Source organism: Trachinotus anak, unplaced genomic scaffold (assembly GCF_046630095.1).
Source record: "Trachinotus anak isolate AG129_WGS33_773 ecotype Australia unplaced genomic scaffold, CSIRO_AGI_Tana_v1 ptg000024l, whole genome shotgun sequence".
Classification (NCBI taxonomy): domain Eukaryota; kingdom Metazoa; phylum Chordata; class Actinopteri; order Carangiformes; family Carangidae; genus Trachinotus; species Trachinotus anak.
The window spans coordinates 14,419,103-14,440,449 of record NW_027273875.1 but is presented as its reverse complement, the minus strand read 5'-3'; the positions used below and the strand labels follow the sequence as shown (position 1 = coordinate 14,440,449).

General features: G+C 39.9%; 2 protein-coding genes across 3 annotated transcripts; one reads left to right on the top strand and one right to left on the bottom strand.

Moving 5' to 3' along the window:
* Positions 1-66: 66 nt before the first annotated feature.
* On the bottom strand, positions 67-4,181 carry ckma (creatine kinase, muscle a). Of its 2 annotated transcripts, none has more exons than XM_071460502.1 (8): positions 3,986-4,181; positions 2,470-2,677; positions 2,133-2,287; positions 1,837-1,969; positions 1,450-1,621; positions 1,189-1,312; positions 680-869; positions 67-563 (listed from the first exon to the last, which is right to left on the bottom strand). In XM_071460502.1, the coding sequence occupies exons 2-8, from the start codon at positions 2,660-2,662 to the stop codon at positions 385-387; spliced, it is 1,146 nt and encodes a 381-aa protein (XP_071316603.1). In that variant the 5' UTR covers positions 2,663-2,677; positions 3,986-4,181; the 3' UTR covers positions 67-384. The 2 variants fall into 2 exon arrangements, with proteins under 2 accessions (XP_071316603.1, XP_071316606.1); XM_071460505.1 differs by having other exon boundaries at positions 3,735-4,057.
* A 13,614-nt stretch (positions 4,182-17,795) lies between these two features.
* Positions 17,796-21,276, top strand: nccrp1 (P1, F-box associated domain containing). The gene is made up of 6 exons (XM_071461407.1): positions 17,796-18,005; positions 19,124-19,204; positions 19,547-19,643; positions 19,817-19,912; positions 20,550-20,688; positions 20,771-21,276. Exons 1-6 carry the CDS (start codon positions 17,864-17,866, stop codon positions 20,915-20,917), a joined length of 702 nt encoding a protein of 233 aa, XP_071317508.1. The 5' UTR covers positions 17,796-17,863; the 3' UTR covers positions 20,918-21,276.
* Positions 21,277-21,347: the final 71 nt, after the last annotated feature.

The following is a 21,347-nucleotide window of genomic DNA, read 5'->3' as shown; positions in this document are numbered from 1 at the left end:
ATCTAAAATGAGTTGTTCATGATTTCCAGTTTCTCATGCTTCAGCAAAAAAGACTAAAACTGTTCATTTAGTTTTTACATGGGAACTTTTTATTGAGCAGTATAAACAGCTTCAATAATCATTACTCTTTATAAGAAAAAGTAGGTGATGCCACATCTGCTAGGCGAGCCTAGTTCAGTGGAGGCTGATCCCAGGATGTTACCAATCAACGCAGGAGAACGTGAAAAAAAAATGATGGAGGACAGAGAAAAGAAAAAAAAGCTGGAGTAAAATGAGGTTAGCAGAGTCAAGAGTCTCTAGGTGAGCAGCTGTTTCCTCTGCATGGCCATCAGCTGGCTCGATTGCACATGAATGGTCACGAGAAAAACATAAGATTGTCCCTCTTTACTTCTGGGCAGGGATCATGCTGTCGATGGCCTCTCCCTTCTCCAGCTTCTTCTCCATCTCAACCATCAGCTTGACACCATCAACCACCAGCTGGACCTGCTCCACCTCGGAGGAGCCCAGACGGTCGGCATTGGAGATGTCAAACACACCGCCCACGGAGGCAGTGTCCACACCACCTAAAGAGGACCAAGGACAAGGGATGAGGTACAGTTTACACATAACAGCTCAGAATGATGTTGATTCTCTGCAGAAAGGCTGAAGTGTGCAAGCTAAAGAGTGTACGTGTGTGTACCTGTGCCACGCTTCTGCAGACGCAGCCTGGTGAGGATCTCCTCGAACTTGGCATGTGTGCTCAGCTTGGGCAGCTTGACATGGACGCCACCACGCAGGCCAGTGCCCAGGTTGGAGGGGCAGGTCAAGATGTAGCCAAGATGCTCGTTCCACATGAAGCCATGGTTGTGCTTCTTGAAGATCTCCTCAATCTGGCAGATAAAAAAAAGTAGGAGTGTCAGCCATGTACTGTCTTGATTATTTATGCACTGTATCACTGCACTGAATCATTGCACTATCATGGCACTGTCTTTTGTAAAAAGATTTTTGTTTACATTATATTTTATATTTTTATATTTTTATTTGCACCGTGGGTCCGAGAGGACCGTAATTTCAACTGTGCTGTATGTCCTGTATGTGTAGCATAATTGACAATAAAGCTGACTTTGACTTTGAGAGGAAGAACTAGCAATCCACACTGCTTTCACAAAGTCAAATCATGGCTTGTCTAGACTTGTTATCGATGTGTACCTTCTGCAGGCCAACGCAGAAACGCCTGAAGACCTCCCTCATGTTGCCACCCTTCTGCATGGAGATGACACGCAGGTGATCCTCCTCATTCACCCAGACCAGGAAGGTCTTGTTGTCATTGTGCCTGGATGGACATAGATGCAAAGTGTCAACATAACACACAGGCAATAGAAGAAACACAATGAAAGTGTAAATACCATATTGACAGTTTTGAAATGTGTTTCCTCAGCTCATTTGCTGACAAGTATGGATCATACTCACCAGATGCCTCTGGCGTCGGGCCAGTCACGGGCCATACCGGCGCAAGTCAGCAGGGGAGAGACGGGCTTGTCAAACAGGAAGTGATCACTGATCAGCTGCTCCTGCTCGGCATCAGTCATGGACTTCAGGGGGTAGTACTTTCCCTTGAACTCACCATCCAGGCTGGTCAGAGCTGCAGAGACAGATGTAGTGTTAGGAGATTCTTCTGTTATAGTATAGATTTCAACAGATTTCTATTAAGCAGAGTAAATGGTCCCACCATTGGTCCCACCATTTACACCTCTTATCCTTAAATGACAGTTTCCATTTCTTGTAAACCTTTAATTTGGGATTAGCTTGCTGCCCCTTCTTTTACATACTTATGTAATAAAGCTATTTATAGCTTACCCTCAACGGACAACTTCTCAATGGCTCTGCGCTCGCCACGGCTGTTGTGGGGGGGCAGGGTGAATCCCTTGATGCTGCGGCCAGTACGAACGCGGCTAGACAGAACGTAGTTGGGGTCCAGGTCGTCACCACCCTGAAAACATAATGATGAAGTTTGATTACAAAGAGAAAGTCCACAAATTTAGGATAGATAGTAAGTCTTCTAGGTTTTCACTTGTGGTTTCTAAGTTTCTCAGAGTCATTACTTGATGAACAATGGTGCTTTCTGGTTTTTGTTGAAAACTAGAGTACTGCACCTTCAGGTTCTCGAAGTTCAGATCGGTCTTGTGCTTGTCAGTGGCCTTGTATCCACCATGACGGTCGGAGATGATGGGGTCGAGCAGATCCTTGAAGACCTCATAGGACTCCTCATCACCAGCAACGCAGCCAACAGTCATGATGAAGGGGTGACCTGAAGACAGGGAGCAAGTAGGAAAGCAGGGATTAGAGGATGTGAGGGAAGATCTTAACTTCTGTATTGTGTGAGACAAGCTTACAATGAGTATTTAATGATCACCACAACTGCAGTTTTGTATCATTTTGTAGACCTGAATGTGCCTAAATAATTTTATGAATCATCTCTCTGCGCCTCACCGGGGTTGTCAACACCAGTCTGGATGACATCATCCAGGGTGTAGCCACTGGATGTCTGCTTGTCCCTCATTTTGCCATACAGCTCCTTGGTCAGGACCTTGGCCATATGGTTGTTGTGCTTGGACAGGTCGGGGTACTCCTCCTCAACTTTGTAGTTGAGCTTGAAGTTGTTGTGGGTGTTTCCGAAAGGCATGATTGCTTTCTAACACTGCAAAGAGAGGGAAACACAGCATGAGAAAACTTAACATGAGGGTTGGGATGATCAAATACCAGTCCATCCTAATTTGACAGAGTCTGGGAAGGTGATTTGAATATCCACAACTTTTCTTCAGCATTTGTAGATATGGGATATTCTGCAAGACAGCTGCAGAGTTTAAGTTGTGTCAGCAGAGGAATGCTGGTAACAAGTGTCGCTCGATTCTCAACAGCTCAAATGTCCAGCTGAAATGGAGAAGGGGGAAGAGCGCGTGTTGGCTGGGTATTTTTAGCATCAGCACATCTGACTGTGAACACTTTCTTTAAAATGTTCTCAGCACATACACGTAGCATTTCACTTCACTTGGCACACACGCAACCCCAGTTCTCCAGTTTACATGTTGACACATAAATGCACATGATAAAGTCTTTGCTTACATACATTAGCCCTTAGAAAACACTCATGAATCTGACTCTGTATCACCTCTCACCCCATAGGATCAAACACTAACTGCATCACTTCGAGTTGTCACTATGCTGAACTCCTGACTGACAAGTTACAGATGGTCTTCCCCCGCTCCATCTGCCATGATCCAGCAAGATCCCTCTACTTCTAATTATCTATAGGTATGCACATGTTACCAATTTGTTTGCCTTGATGGGCTGATCACATGAGTAATGAAAGAGTGACGCACGCAATGACACACTTGTTACATCACATGAAACGTGAGCTGTAGTGAACCACAATATAATATTTTGCTAAGAAGCCACATTGGTTTATAAAACTAACATTTTTGATGCAGTTATTGCTTTGCTATTTACCATTGTCTCGTTAGCTTAAAGCTCAGAAATCCACCTTGAAAGTGTGTCAAAATTAATTACAGGACATTCAGGGCCTTCAGGCAGTCTCTCTTACATGTATCAAGCTGTGAACCACCTGTCAACATAAATAACTGTCCAAATGAGATGACTATTAGCAGAGAGCAACAATATATGTTAATACAAGTTAACAATCCAACACCATTGCAGCTACTGCTATAGTAAAACAACATGCTTATGCCTGTTTTCACCTGACTGAAAATGATGTGATAGAATTCAATGACCCAGTAAGTCTCATTTTTCAGAGAATCATATGGATTCAGACATCCCAGGATTGTTGGGTATTTATCCTTTGATCTCATCTTGGACAAAAAGCAGTCAAAAGTAATTATTTTTGCAGTTCTAAATGTTAGGATGGTTTTCCAAATCTATATATGTCTCCATATGTCTGCTGCTCCTTCTTCCACTCCACAAACTAATCATCACAGTGATAATTCTTTACCTGCACACCAGACAAGAACAGAGGTAACAGTCCTTGGGATCAGATCCTGTTCACCACAGCGAAAATAGGGGTCACCCAACTCTGGAGGTCTCTGCTCTCTGTTTATATACTAGGCAAACACTCAGCCATTGGCTTGGCCATTTTAGTGCCTGCTGTGTCCTCATTGGCCAGAGCCTCTTTACTGATACTCTGACCAGTTGTGAAAGGGACACATTTACATCTCAGTCATCCAAGACGGGTACTGCAGCTGTACCCTCACCCACCCATGGCCCATACATAGCACCGGTTGGATGGTGGGAGTATCCAAGGGGGGAGGGTAGGGGAGGGGAGGAGGGGGTCACAAAGGTGGATGAGGGTTGGTTTGAAGCAACTGAAAAAAGCTGAGCCTAACTTTTGCCGAACATGCCATGGAGATCATGGAGTTTTTGTGTCAGGCGTGAAGGTTGCAAAGAGTTAGTATTTTTTTTCAGTCATCAACTATGGCTGCCATGTAGAAATGCTGTCAGAAAGAACATTTTATCCATCAGATGCTAGTCAGGTTTTTATCTGACTGCTTTCTTGATCAGGGGAATGCTGAATAACCTACTATAAAATGTTGTAAGATTTGATGATACCTCCTTAACAATGAGGACTGCCACCTGAAGTAGTTTTGCACTATGGGCAGACTACATTCAACAGAGGCAGCTTGTTAGGGTACACTGTTGCTCTTGGTATGACAATTGTCTGTTGGTCAGTCACTCCACTGCTGCGGTTCATATTAAAATATCTCACTTAACTAGGTTACTATATGGATTGCCATGAAATTTTGTACAGATACTAAGAGTCCCAGGTGAACCTGGCTTTTCCTCTAGCACCATTACACTGACATTTGATTTTAATGGAAACATCTCAGGAACTATATGGATTCCCATAAAATTCGGTACGTACATAAATGTACTCCTGGATCATTTGCAGTCATTTTTGTGATTCCTTAACATTTCACCATGGCCCATTGTCTGGTTAAAATTTCAATTTGTCTAAAACTGACATTGCCATGAGCCTCAGTTGTACTTTGTGTTTAGTGCCAAATATTAGCATGCTAACATGCTAAAAAAAAACCCACAATGGTCACTGTAAACCTGTTATGTTATATTTTAACTGCGCACATGTTAGCATCCTAATGTTAGCATTTACCTCAAAGCCTGCTGTCAAAATGGCATGAATGCTATCAAAGAAGAGTTTTATTTTTTGACTTGGAATTTTTATTTTGAAATATAATATCTTTACTGTAAATTGGGGAAAAACAATTTCCAAACTTGGAAATTCCCAAATTTCTCATATTTACCCCAAACATCTAAAATACAGAAGAAACTATAATTCTTAAAGAAAGTACAAAAGCATAACTCCCAGATGAAAGTCAATGTGCCTCCATTCTTTCATTTATACGTGTGTAAAAGATATATACACACTACACTTTGGGAAATATTTTTTCTGTACACTTCCTATATGCTCAAGAAGAATTTTGTAATTTTAAGAGGCTGCATAACCAGATTTATATTTATACTTAATCACTTTCTGGAGTAATGCTGATATATAATGCTTGTATTCCATCAGTAAATATCATACAGATGAATTTACACCTCTCTTATTGGACAACTTTAGGTTGTGGAGATGTTGTTGCTATGTTGACGGCCTATATGTTGACCCCTCCCTGACCTGGCAAGGAAACTACCGCAAACCAGCCATCACTCAGTCCAACTCTAATTGATATACCAATTATCAGACATTGAATCTTCGATGGGAATACTGACTGTCAGATGGAACATTTAGAATGAAAGATGATGCCATCTTTGACATTAGCTTGATGCCATGCTCTCTCAAATGTCTTGCACTATTTACCAATGCTTATGCACTGCAACTGCTTTGTGCATTAAGTTTTGCCCGGAAGAATTTAAAGAAAATTGTATCCTGTGGAGGTTGCAATGATGTCAGGAATTTTGTTTTTGTCGCTTGGTCGATGGTTTACTTTAAAGCTTAAATCTGTGATTCAAATGTAGATCAAAGTAAACCCCCTCCACCAAAATTCAAAACATAGTTTTGTAACCTGCTATCCCTCTCTAATTGATTGATGAACCTGTTATAAAGACAAACTATATCTGTGTTATTAACGTTAAATTATCTTAGTAAAGGTTGTTTAGACTTGTAATGTACAGAACAGTGCTACAGAAAAAGCCATGTTTATCCCACATGTATCAATACCATTGAACATGAGTATAATACATAATACTTGAATTTCTAAACAACCCCACATATTTCAGGGCACCGCACTATTTTGACTGTGCCTATAATAAATACAATTGATAAACTCATGAAAGCTAAATCTATCTATATTGGAGAGACACTGAGTAATGACACTACAGGTCATAACACATGAATAAGGATGGGTTGAGCTAAAACACTAAAGGTGCATCAACAATTCAAATGGGGATCCATATGAATAATTATCACAGGCACTGTTCCAAGGGGGGGGGGCATCCCAGTTTGAGGGATCTCCCAGCCAACTCTGACTGGCAGCTGACTGGTTTACACCTGCTCCCTCCAGTCCTCTGTATAATTACCACCAACTGTCTGTGCAACCAGCACGTAGAACACACCCCCCCGCCCCACAGACTTTGCCAGCACACTTCAGTAGCCAACGCTTCAGGCCTTCTGCCCTCCATGCATATATTGTACGTGTGTTCTCGAACTGTACTCATGTTGTATTTTGCCAATCTCTTTCCTCTTCTTCTGCTTTTGGTGCTGCCAAAGTCTGGAGACGTAGGTGAGAGGAGTGTCAGCTGGTCACAGTGCCCTTGCCCTGAAGTGAAACCTCATCTCCTGTTACACAGCTGTCTGCTGCCTGTCCTCTGAGTGGGAGGTTACCAAATTAGTCTCTGTGCAGGTTCTTACTATCACTCCATTTACCAATCCTACACTTTTCCTCATGCAGCATACAGCACTTGTTTTATATTGCAAGTATATTATTGAAGCATACTATAAATACCTGGATTTTGCATTGAACGAGATTCAACATTTTAGTTACATGGTCACAGTATATGTGGCTACCTGCTGATATTTCACCCAGGGCAATTAAATAATGCCAGTTTAGAACAGTTATGCAACAGGGTGGTGATACAGTACATGTGCTCCACAAGACGCTCAGGCCACAGACATATTCGACCATCACAGCTTGGATGTTTGTTGAATGAGGACAGGTCAATTGTATTGTTATGATTAAAATGGATGTCTTGAAAGTTTTACAATTGTTGAGGTTTGACTGATAAAATATTTTGCACCGTGTCTTAACACAATTTTTCTGAAACCATAGAATGTTGAATTTGAACAATTTAAACCTTGCAGGACACTTTCTTGAAACATATACAGCTTGGAAAGGAATCCATGCCAACTGCACTGACCTGTGTCAGAATAGCAGTGTCAAGGTGCAGCAATGTCCAGTGGTACACTCTGATGTTAGGTTAGAGCACATTATGTCACACTGGTCGGGAACGGTGGAATTGTGTGATTTCAGTTCCTCAGCAGCTCCATCATTTCACTGAAACACGATTAGAAAGGTAACATTATGTGCTTGGCAACCAAACACAATGACGTAGCAAGCCTCTATAAATAACACCTTTATGGCAGACTATATTTAAAGCCTCTCTCCCGCACTAAATTCAACACCTGTCTGTAGAGAACTTGCTGGGAGACACAGTTCATGCACGGAACATAAAATCTAACAAAGTATATTATTCTGTAAGTGAAGTATCTATGTGTTATAGTACAAATAAAAGATTTAGTTTTATATAATGACTGGTTAAACTCTTAAAACCCTGAATGACTGTTCAAAAGAAAACATTTCAATCATGACTATGTAGATGGTAAACTGGCTAAATTTTATCTTTTACATGTTGAAGTGTTGGAGGTTTGCCTAACTCCATTGAAACCTAACTGATGAGTGTCACGTGTACATAGTGTGGTCAGGGTGAGGCTATAATTATACCAGGCTTGCGGGTCCATGTGCACCGTGTCAAACAGGAGCCCCTGCCCACCCAGAACCCTGATTGAATTTCATCAAGTCAGTTCTCCATACATCTGAGACTTGACTAGATATCTCCAAACTTTGACTAAACCAGCCACAAAAGGGTATCCCACTTACTTAACTTTGCATAAATATTACAGAAATTCAGATGATGTGATTGTAAATTACAATGGTTTTCTTTCAGCGGCGTCAAATTTTAAATGATAAGTCACTGGTCAAATGAAATTAATGGTCACTAATTATCATGATGTTTACTTTGAATATACACTCTAAAACTCTGTACCAGACTAAGGACACAGGTAAATACCAATCTATGAATTAAACAGTTAGTTAGGTGAGATTAGAGATTTAGCCTTTGTCGTCCACCTCAGCCCTTCTCTATGCAAACAGGTATGACTCTCTGAGTTGGACTAACTGGACTGAAACACATTGTCACAGTGTGCTCTAGTTGTGAAATGTGTATTTAAGCTTAAAAAATATGTATCAGTGCATCTGAATGAAAAAGGGCCGACATTCCAGAGGCTTTACATAGATTATGTAAGTGTGGCTCATTGCACATGTGATGTGACTGGAAATTACACAATGTACTCTGCAGTGTAACATGCATCTACACCTGGCTCGGGGCCATGACCACTATTACATATACATATATATATGTATACATATATATATATATATATATATATATATATATATATATATATACATATATGTAATACATATATATAGTTTCACATTGATAGGTTTGTCTTCATTTACGTTACAAATGTTTGCAACTTGTCCTAGTTCCCCTTAAAGCTGAACTCAAGGAGTTCACTTTTTTTGTTTTGCAAATTGGGCGATTTAAAAGGACAGTCATAATGAAATCAGCAGAGGACAAGATATCCTGACCTTTTGTCCTCTGTATGAGTCCTGCTTCAAAAACACTGAATTTCAACAATGCAACTCCTCCCGGTGAACTTTGACCCACAAGTTCGTGCCACTGACAAATATCAAACCTTGACAGTGCTGAACTTTGAGGGCATGGAGCTTATTAGTTGTGTTGCACCAACCTTCTTCTGTCAGATTAAATATGTGTAAAATCAGTGGCGTTCTGCTGTGACCCTGCTTAAAGCAGCACACCACTGTCATTAGAGGGGATTCTTCTTCATCCACACAGAGCAGAGCTAATGTTTGTATCATCCCTCCTGTGAGAGTACAACTGTTTGTTCAACTGCTTCACTACTTGACTGGATTAACTCCCAAATTACCAGGCAGCCAGAGTTCACCTCTAACACACACTGGTCAGTAAACCCACAATGCAAAGGGGCACAAGGTGTTGTGTGACTGTATACAGACATCACCAGCTGAGAAAGCTATTGTTGGTATTGGTCGTGTATCTGAATACATTTAAATATACGCTCTGATCATTGTTCATATAAACATGTCTGCTTGTTTATATACATACATATCTGAATGAACATTTAAATCACCGAAATTTTGTATCTCTGCTATTAATATTTCTCTTTGTTATTTATTTTATTTTCTGTTATCTTCTGTAAATCACTTGTAATGAGATCTTGATCTCAGTGTAACTTCCTGATTAAATGAAATATAAATAAAATAAATAAATCATAGACATGTCTCTGTCTCTGCATTGGAGAGCTCTAACAGTTAAAGTCTTTAAGCAATGGTGCTACTGTTTTTTCTTTTTAATATGACTCAACTGGACTGCTCTTTAATTAATTTGAACTATTAAGACATTTTCCCTATGGAGTTGATAAAAACCAACTGTTACCACCGCTGAGACCTGGTCAGAGGGTTTAAGAACTTTTTTTTAAACACCTGTCTGCACAGTAACACATGGCTAACAATTGGCAGCTACGATCATATTACTGATGTCAGTTACATAATCTTACAGTATGCTGTCCTACTTTTCCAGCACAGCTAGTGACCCCAGCCAGAGGAAACTAACAAGCTTTGCACCTCAGGAGTATGTGTGCATTTTTGGAGCCATTTTACAACAGCAGCAGCTCCTTCTTCAGACACAGCGTCTGCCTCTCCTGTTGCCTCTCTGGCCCTCTGCCAATTATAAACCCTGCTGGCTCTGGGTCCTTCTTGTGTCAACAGCAGCTGAACTATAAATCATCCTCCACAACATATGAAAACACAAGTTCAAGCTATATCTGCTGCTTTCAACTGTCGTCCAACATCCACCTGTCTTTTATACAGCTTCCTAGACAATGGACATATACAACGTAGTGTTATGTACAGAGGAATGAAAATATGGAAGGGTTTGCCATCAAATATTTCACATTTAACAAGTAAAACTGTTTTTAAAAAGAGTTAAAAAGAAATATGTAATGTCACAGAACACCAGCCTCTACAAATAGTTTGTATAATGTTTTGCTACATAATATCTGACTATATATCATGTTAACAAGGATTTTTTTTTCTTTTGCTTTAACCTCATTTTATTATTTTACCACTATTGTTTTTGAGCTGTATCAAATGTTTGCATGTATTTCCTTGTTCCGTCTGGTCTTGGACTTTAATTTACATTATTGCTTTGCATTTTGATATAATGTTTACTTGAGTGGACTCCAAGAAAAGTAGTTGCTACCTTGGCTAATCGGGATCCATTTAATTTCTGATTAGTTTTACTGCAACAACATGTTTTACAGTGAGAACTGGCACAAAGTAATATGACCCCATGCACATACAGTACATACGCAGAAAAAGAAAGCCATGAATATGCACAGTGTGGCACAAACACTCACTAAGGTGTCATTACAATCTACATTAAGTGAACTGTATGTAATAGCTTGGATGTCATTGTTTTTGAAGTTTCTTGTCAATAAAGCTTTTCATTTCATTTCAACTAAAGAATCATGAAAAGGTCAAAGGTCAGCTCTGGTGTGTTTCAGTGCTCTGTGCAGACATTCCTGTCACTGTACAGAACTACCTCTTTTCTCTTATCTTCATTTAGTTCATCTGTGCTCACAAGGCACAAGTAACATTGTTTTTCAGTGTTGTTGCTGGAACACCAACACCTTCGACTGAACCTATGTAGCATTCTTTACTATTTACTTTATTTAGCATTTACAGTCAGTGTAGAAACATTTCATAAATGGTTTATGATGCAATATCATGTTGTAAGTATAAGTGGTATAAGTGTTTATAAAAGTAATTTGTTAACAACTCTAACTCAGCTAACTAAAGCTAACTAACTAACTAAAGCCAGAACATCCTATTATTCATCATTGATAGAAGAAAACAAGAACAATCCCAGGTTTCTGTTCAGCACTGTAGCCAGGCTGACAGACAGCCACAGCTCTGTTGATCCATCTGTTCCTTTAGCCCTCAGTTGTAATGACTTCATGAGCTTCTTTACAGATAAAATTGTCTCTGTTAGAGAAAAAATTCACCATCTCCTCCCCACAGCTGGCTCAGATGTACTGTCCAGTTCAGCAGCCTCAGAGTCCACTGTAACTGGCTTATATTTTGACTATTTCTCTCCTGTACATCTCCCTGAGCTCACTTCAACTGTTTCTTTATCTAAACCATCAACTTGTCTTCTTGACCCCGTTCCAACAAGGTTGTTCAAAGAGGTTTTTCCTTTACTTGACACCTCTATATTAAGTCTGATTAACTTATCTTTATCAACTGGTTATGTACCGCAGGCTTTTAAAGTTGCAGTAATTAAACCTCTACTTAAAAAGCCTACTCTTGATCCTCATGTTTTAGCCAATTATAGACCTATATCCAACCTCCCCTTTATTTCCAAAATCTTTGAGAAGGTCGTTGCAAACCAGTTATGTGATTATTTGCACAGGAATGGTTTGTTTGAAGATTTTCAGTCAGGTTTTAGAGTCCATCATAGCACAGAAACTGCTCTGGTTAAGGTTACCAATGATCTCCTCATAGCTTCAGACAATGGACTTGTCTCTGTACTTGTCCTGCTAGATCTTAGTGCCGCATTTGACACCATCGATCATAAGATTTTATTACAGAGACTAGAACATATGGTCGGCATCAAAGGAACCGCACTAAGCTGGTTTAAGTCATATTTGTCAGATAGACTCCAGTTTGTTCATGTTAATAATGACTCCTCTATCATAACTAAAGTCAGTCATGGAGTTCCACAAGGTTCTGTGCTAGGACCAATGCTCTTCAGTCTATATATGCTTCCTCTGGGAAACATTATTAGGAGGCACCAGATGAATTTCCATTGTTACGCAGATGACACCCAGCTGTACTTATCCATGAAGCCAGGTGAGACCAACCAGGTAGCCAAGCTTCAGGTCTGTCTTAAGGACATAAAAATCTGGATGACCAGTAATTTCTTACTCTTAAATTCAGACAAAACTGAAGTTATTGTAATTGGCCCAAAACACCTCAGAGACACACTATGTGATAATATACTGACTTTGGATGACATCACCTTGGCCTCCAGTGCTACAGTCAGAAACCTTGGTGTCATTTTTGACCAGGACTTGTCCTTTACTTCACATATAAAGCAAGTCTCTAGGACAGCCTTCTTCCACCTGCGCAATATTGCTAAAATCAGACCCATTCTATGTCTAAAGGATGCTGAAAAACTAGTTCATGCATTTGTTACCTCAAGACTGGACTACTGTAACTCTTTATTGTCAGGATGTCCCAAAAATTCAGTAAAAAGCCTCCAATTGCTCCAGAATGCGGCAGCACGAGTACTGATACGAACTAGGAAACGGGACCACATCTCTCCTGTGTTAGCTTCTCTGCATTGGCTCCCTGTAAAATCCAGGGTAGAATTTAAAATCCTCCTCCTCACCTACAAAGCCATTAATGGTCAGGCACCATCGTACCTTGGAGAGCTTATAGTTCCCTATTTTCCCAATAGGACACTTCGCTCTCTAAATGCAGGTCAACTTGTGGTTCCCAGAGTTTGTAAGAGTAGAATGGGGGGCAGAGCCTTCAGCTATCAGGCTCCTCTCCTGTGGAACCAGCTCCCAGTGTGGGTTCGGGAGGCAGACACCCTCTCTACCTTTAAGATCAGGCTTAAAACTGTCTTGTTTAGTAAAGCTTATAGTTAGGGCTGGCTCGGGTATGTCCTGACCCATCCCTTAGTTATGCTGCTATAGAGCTAGACTGCTGGGGGATTCCCATGATTCACTGGGCGCTCTCTCCCTATTTCTGTCTCTCTCCCCCTCTCTCTCTCGATGACCTCATGCCATTAACTTTGTTTCCTTTTCTCTCCCGTAGTTTGTGCTTCTCCTCTCTCTCCCTCTCTCTGTCCTCATTCTGCAGGTCTCTCTGCCTCTGGAGCAGCAGGATCCAGATCCACCACTACTCATCTTTACTATTAACCACTGTTACCTGTCATCATTATTATTGATAACACCATTACCTACACAGCTGTTCCTGGTCTCTCTCTCTCTCTCTCTCTCTTCTCTCCCCTCTCCTCCCCCTCCCCCTCTTTCTATCTTCTCCTAAACCCAACCGGTCGAGGCAGACGGCCGCCCACCCCGAGCCCGGTTCTGTTGGAGGTTTCTTCCTGTTAAAAGAGAGTTTTTCCTCCCCCCTGTCGCCAAGCGCTTGCTCGTTGTGGGAACTGTTGGGTTTTTCTCTGTAACAAAGTAAGGTCTTGACCTTACCCTGTAAAGTGCCTTGAGATAATGTATATTATGATTTGGCGCTATACAAATAAAATTGAATTGAATTGAATTGAACTCTTTCTGTGGGCGCACAGCAGTGAAGACTGCTGTATAAACTGACAGTGAATGACTATGAAGTAAAATACAACTGTATATGTATTAATGGAAGAAATTAGAACTGTAAATAGATAACTGACTGTTTGACTGTTAATAAGTATACACTTAAAATATCCGTATATCTGCTTATAACCACATTATAGTGTTTTATAAAGCATTTATTAAATGTTTATATATACATGCTAAAAAGGGGGGATGTTAAGTAAAGTTTTATCATCATGCTGCAGTATTTTAATGGGGGCACTCAACTGATTTTACACATAAAGGTCAGTGTATCCATCATGGAGAGTGCTTCTGTAAACTGTATACTTGTGTTTTCTGAGTCTCTGGTGAATAACTTTCTAAAGTCTGAGAAAAACCTTGAGTTTGGTATGAGACTTCAAATATTTGGCAAAAGCTGAGAGCAGGAAGTTTGACATCTGGGGGCATTTGACAGGTTGAATGAAAGACATGTTCAAGATGCATGATGGGAAATGCAGGATCCAGTGTTTTTGGACTTAGTAGGAACTAATAGACATGATCTCTCGGCATCTATTGCTCTGTTGATTACCTTTTTTTAAATTTGTCTTTAATGAAGGGAAATATGTTGCAAAATGTTAGATTGTAGGACAAAAACCTGACTAAAACCTATGATTGAAATTCTCTTGTATAAAATATTCACACAACTGCTGCTCTGAAAGTGAAGTCACTGTATATTGCAGGTTAATATTTTCATAAATACAATGACAACTGCAAACTTGTAATCCAGCATTTTATAATATTTCTTCTTTTTACTTGAGTTTACTTGTTTTTCCAGAATAACCACACCTCAGTTTTTACAACACCTGGAACCACAGGAGTCACCGTAAGTTCACAAATGACCTCTCTTGCATCACAAAGTGACAATTCTGTGCATCTTGATTTTTGCAACCCTTCTAGCCACAAAAGTGTTGCAAAAGTTGCACTTGAAGTGACAGTGCAGAGTGGGATAAATGTTTTGCAGAAGTGCAACTTCTGCAACACTTTTGTGGCTAGAAGGGTTGCAAAAATCAAGATGCACAGAATTGTCACTTTGTGACTTATTGTAACAAGTGTTGCAAAAGTCAGATTTGTCACTTAAGTTAATTTGTGACCTTCCAGAGGTTGTAATAACAGGGGTGTGGTTGTACTGGAAGATGGACAATAAAATTAAAATAAAGAATAAGAATAAGAATAAGAATAAGAATAAGAATAAGAATAAGAATAAGAATAAGAATAAGAATAAGAATAAGAATAAGAAATAACAATATAAAACAAAACAAATATGCGCTTTTCAAACTGCTGTGTGTTTTTCACATGGGACACACCCACTGATCCTGTCAGGAACACATATTCTTTGGCTTTGTGCTATTCACTGAGGGACTACAGTGGTTTAGGCCTGGTGCCTTTTACAACTGCCGCTAGAGTCATTGTGTCTATGTAAATATTGATTTATTCAGAACATGTGTTTGAATATGTTCTATGAGTGAAAAGTTCAACATACAGATTCACATTTTTTCTAAACACACGATGTGTTCTGTTTTTTTCTGTGACTTCACATTCAGAGCAATGTAAGTGAAATCAGATTTTTGTTCCACAAGCTCTCATATTTTGAAATATATTAACCTCGATAGTAAAATTGCTGGATTACCCTTTAAATTCATCTCCCTAAATTAGGTCTATATCTGTATGGCCTGGAAGTGTAACCCTCTGCAGGTTGCTGTTTGACTGAATGCAATGTTTCTGGGTAGCTGCTGCAACAACAGCTTTCATGCTGAAAGTACAGAAATCATCAGTTCTGGAAAATGTATTGCATTTGTTCTGTCTTTCAAATCTTCAGGCTGTAAATCTGCCCCTGTACAATCAGTTTGCTGTGTGAAGCTGAGTTTACTCCTGAGTGCACTGTTAATCCACAAGGTGGAGACATTTGTAAAGTATATACTGTGACGCTGCCCTTCACTGTTGATCTGTCACTTCTACAGAGACACAGTATAATCAGATCACATTCACACGTTACTCACTAACACAACATCTACACTAAAACCTTTGGCTAAAAGTAGTGGGCCAATGAGACAAAAGCTTTTCACAGTTTGGTCAGTAAAATAATCTGCAGACGGGTCATAATTCACAGGATGGAGACTATACTGTACATCATCTTTCCAGTTCTGTATATTCTGTATACTATTACTCACTGATTTTCCACAATTACAGTAAATGATAAACAGGCAGATTTATGTAATATATATGTTAAGATTAAGAAAGAAGATAACATTGTGAAATATAAAAAGAAATACAATCATTTGACATGGAGCCATTGTAAGTACAGTTATACCCTATATCGTCTTTTTTAGTTGTATTTTTACATTTACTGTTAATTTGTGAATTAAAAAAAAAACATGCATTGATAAAATATATTCTACAACCATATCACTAGTATCCTCCATGTTGAACTTGTTCTGTGGCTGACTTTTGACCTTTGACCTTTCTGGATGGGAGGAGAAGAAAGAGTTAAAAGAGTCCTTCCACCAGGAATCAGAATAATGTCAGATTACATTATGAATGTCACATTATTATTATTATTTCTCACTTCAACAGGTGAAACCAGAGATATTCTGCTGAACTCATGTCATCATTAGTACTCTACAACAGCTCCATCTTCTTATAGGTGCTATATTTTACACTTTTCTTGTGTTTTATTTGAAGTTTTATTTGAAAAGAGGCTCACAGCCTTTCTTCTGATTGGCTGACTGTTTTCTGCGTGATACACAGCCAGGCCAACCACAGGTAACAGATTGTAGCCTACTACTGTATCAGGGTAAAACTCACCAGCACATGCAAATGGTTATGGTCAGACAGTGCTGAAATGAACTGAAGAGATGGTCAAATTCTGACTAAAATGCTGCGGTATTTAAAAAAAATAAACTACTCCTGACATCCAATAACTGTGAGGTGTTTCCTCAACATTTTTCTCTTGTATCTTTCTAGCTCGGCAACAGAGTGACCACTTGTTAGTGTTAATAAAGTTAAATAATAAGGTTGGATGGTGGGTCCTGGTTGACTGTGCTGGGTGACTTTGTTGGCTTTGTTGTGACATCACAAAGTTACAGAAGTCCTGACGGCTGGTTTTAAGGCTCAGTGTCTGAATACAGGCTGTGTGCATTTCTGTGGACTGAGGCTTTGACACTTTCACAGTATTAATATAGAGCCTAGGCCTGCTTTATAATAAAAAAAAAAACACAGGGACTTTGTACAATATGGGACATTTAAGATATTGTTCACAAGTAACCTGCAGAAAAATTAAATATTGTACAAAGGTTGGCGTGTCAAATGTTTCCCTTAAAGACAAAAAACTTGCATTTTGCTCCATATCAGAGAACATGAGCTTAAATTCAACTCTAGCTAGTAAACCTACAGACATCTATACAGTCCAAAGGTCATGCCATTAGTGTCTCTGTAGTATTCCTGTATTCCTGTAAAGGGACAAAGGGCTTTGGAAAGAAACAATAGGAAAACAGACAGGTGCCACAGCCGATGATCCTGAACTGAACTGAATAGAAGTGATTCATCTCTCAGGGTGTGTTTTTGTGAAGTCTGACGTCTTAAACTGGAGTATTTATAAACTCTTTCAGTGATTAATTAATTGATGCAATTAAAACACGTATAACATTAAAAACAAAACATAATAATGTAACAATTAACACATCTACCTCACTGCATTTGGATTGTGACAAAAAAAGTTGTGGGTTGTGGATTTTCAAAATACTTTTGAAAGATTATCAGATGGCATGAGTTTTTACTTTTTCCCCTGTGATAAAAATGTTAGTTTTAACCTGTTAATTGGTATTGTTTTAATATTGTCTAAATATATTATAATATAAAACATTCTTCTCTCTGACAAGTTACCTGACATCTACTTTCTCACCTGTGCTCGTCTCTAGCGGAAACGACATTAAACCCTGTGACTTTAAGAGGCCAGCAGCAGCGCGCCTTGCGACACCGGGGTGTGGCCGAGGCTTCAGACAGCAATAAATGATCGTTGTGGATTTCCTGGATGAATTAGTGTGAGGTTACACAGTATCCGCCCGCACCATGTCTGCCGCTGAATGGAGGACGAGGTGTGAGACTGAGTGGAGCCTGCGGGGCGCACCGATGCCCGACAGCGTGGACTGGAAGGCCGTCCACGAAGCAAAGCCGCTGGGGAGAAATTTGCTGAAGAACCCTTCGCCTCACGGTACCACACCACAACTCTCTCGGTGTCATGACTCATGCGTTGTTTTCCTCACAGAGCTGTAGTTTACAGTACTGATCCAGAGGAGGGGCCAGAGCTGAGTAAGTTAGTCTACGTTTCAGTACAGCTGTTTCAAAGTACTTTCACTAGTTTCCAAATTCTCCTACAGTCTCCCTCACAGTGTTCTGTCTTTTGATCCAGTAGTAAACACAAAGGAGTGGTTTCATCCTGTTGGTCAGTTCTGTTCAGCCTCAGTAACACGTCAGAAAAAAACAAGCCTCATGAACACACCTATTATCTAGCTACTGGTTTGGAGGAGTGTAAGACCTGTGTAAGTCCTGATCCTCAGGAAGTTAATGACTTCATTGCTGTTTCTGGGTTGGTTTTAAAGGTCCCATATTTTACACTTATCTGGTGTTTTTATTTGAAATCCATAAGAAGATATCTTCTTATAGATTTGTTTTTAAGAACCAAAAACCGTCTCAGTGTGGTTTTACATCTCCTCTCTCGGACTTCTCTCTGGAGCTCTAGTAACAACAGCTCAGTCAGCCAATCAGAAGAGAGGATCTGAGCCTCTAAAATATGCAAAAAAATCTAATAAAATCCTGCGAGGTTGAGAGCAGTGACTGATTTTTCACTGTAGCATCTAATGACTGGCTTGATGCAGCCTCGTCTGTTTCAGTAAACCACAGTGCTCTGTTGTACAGACCAGTGCCAATCATTTTGGTTGTATTTGCCAAAGTTTTTGAGATCTTTGAGTTTTTATGCTCAGTGGAAAATATTTCTAAGAGTCAGAATATCTACAGTGAGAAGTGTAATAGGAAGAATTCATTCATGTTTCATTAAGCACTAAACTACTGTTTATTTTCAAAGAAGCAATAAGTGAAAGAAGGTCACTGGATTTGGATCACATTTTTTTAAAGCTAATCACTGCATCTGTTTAGTTTATGCATGTCTCAATCTGCAGAGGTGAATTTTAAGAGCTGCTGACTAATACTTAAAATGTGTTTTTCACACAGACATACCCAGTGACACAAATTATTTGGCTTTGTGATATTCACAGTGGCTTCTGTAGGTGTGGCACCTTTTACAATGACAACTATGTCTCATTCCTGACACAGGACTGAGTAAGGACACCCCACCACCTGAACCTGAGCTGCCTGAAGTTCCAACACGTGGACCCCCACGTTTTCAACCTGATGGTGAGAGACATAAGTGATCAGCATGTTTGGCAGCAAATTAAAACAAAGAAAACTAGAATGGCATCAAGTGGAGTGCATACTTCCAACAGGCCAAACAATCCTACACATGTCTGTAAGATCCAGATCAGGATGTTCAGGAAAGTGATTCCTGGATCAACACCAAAATGTAATGGGTTCCTCACTGGCCCATGTGCCATCCCTCTACCAAGAGGGGTGCAAATTGGTTCAGTACTTTTTTGCATAATCCTGCTGACAAATCAACAAACAGACACGGGTGAAAACATGTCCTCTTCACCAGAGGTGATGACTGAAGTTTTGTGACGCTAATCTTTTAATTCACAGGTGACTTCAGTGGCTGGACCACGAGTGTAGAAGTCCTCCCCTATGATACGAGTGGCATCCCGGCCGGTGCTGTGGTATGTGAATTGCCTCAATACAGGTGGGTGGTACTGAGGGGCAGGTGTTTTCCATACAGTTGTTTATAATATACTGTGCTTGCAATAGGACGGGTAAAAGCTGGTACATATCAGGTCAGGATATGACTTAAAAAACATTTGTCCCAGATGATGAGCATGTGGTGACTGTGACTCTGGTCTGCTCTGTTGTCCTCAGCTGGTTCTCCATGGAGCAGGTCGTGGACCTGAAGGCAGAGGGACTGTGGGAAGAGCTGCTGGATGAATTTCAGCCTGAAATAGTCATCCAAGACTGGTAGGTTAATGAGCACCCCCACCCACCACTTACCTACTTATCACTGTGGCCTTATCAGCGTGGTTGGTACACGTACAGATGACACAACGTACAGTACAAGTTTCACAGTCTGTGCATTTGTACATGTGTCATATAGGTCTGTCATATAAATGATGGAATAGTTTGGTTGGGCATCTGGCTTTCAGTTTGAGTGTATGTAAAGATAATATCCAGAAAATAGTGTTAGGACCTAACCTGGGAGAGATAAGATATAGCATTTTTACTGTTCTTTTAAAAACACACACACACACACACATATATATATATATATATATATATATATATATATATATATATATATATATATATATATATATATATATATATATATATATATGCTGCTATATGCTGTAAGCACAAAGCAAAACATCTGAAGACATCACTGTGACTCCAACCAACCTGGGATGGACAAGAAAATCATTGGCAGATGAATCAATAATAAAAAATTATTTGCAGTATTAGAAATTATTAGGATGTAAACTGGGAATGACTCATTGTTAAAATAAACTGTCAGCCATTATTTGAGTTATTTTATTCTTGTTTGGCTGCATTCAATGTGTTTCCATCTGTCAACTGATGAACACTGTGACTGTGTCAGGTATGAGGAGAGTCAGTTGCATGACTACATCTACCAGCTGCATGTGAAGTTACTGGGTGCAGACAAAAGCACAGTGCTCTCCGAGCACACTGTCAGCCCCAAGGAGGACCGCAGCACTTACTCACACACCTGGAAAGAGGTGAGTGACCGAGTCCCCTTGCAGATACATTCGTCTGCCGGTGTCCAAGCTGTTCACTGCATGTCTCTGTGTCGGCCTGCAGGTGTCGCACGTGTTCTCTAAGTACGGGCCTGGGGTGAGATACATCCACTTCCTGCACCGACTGAAGAATAACTTCATGGTGGAGTTCCACCCCACGCTGTTCGCCGACAGTACAGTGATTGTCAAACCAGTAAAAACCAGCTCTTAGTGTGAAACCTACTGCAGGTCCAGCTGTAGCTACTAACACTCTCAGTCTAATCAACCTGATCAATGCATCTTTCCTTTCAATCTAGTTATTATAGGTTTGATTTGAACACACTTTCTTTTACTTTACTTTTTTATGCTGATTGTTAAGAGTGATTCACATTTTTTTATTTTTCATTTGCTTTGAACGGGAAAAGAATCTAGGTTTGTTGTTTTTAAGAAATGATAATGGTGTTTCATTCTTCTATTGTGCCTTTAACCGAAATATGCACCGCACTTTGGTCGACTGTGGTTGTTGTTTTAAATGTGCTATATAAATAAACCTGATTCAATTTGATAATAAAACACACAGTTGAATATTTATTTTTAAGTTGTGTCTGAAGAACACTGGAATTGTACATTTCTATACCGTACATACACGCTATCCATGTAAT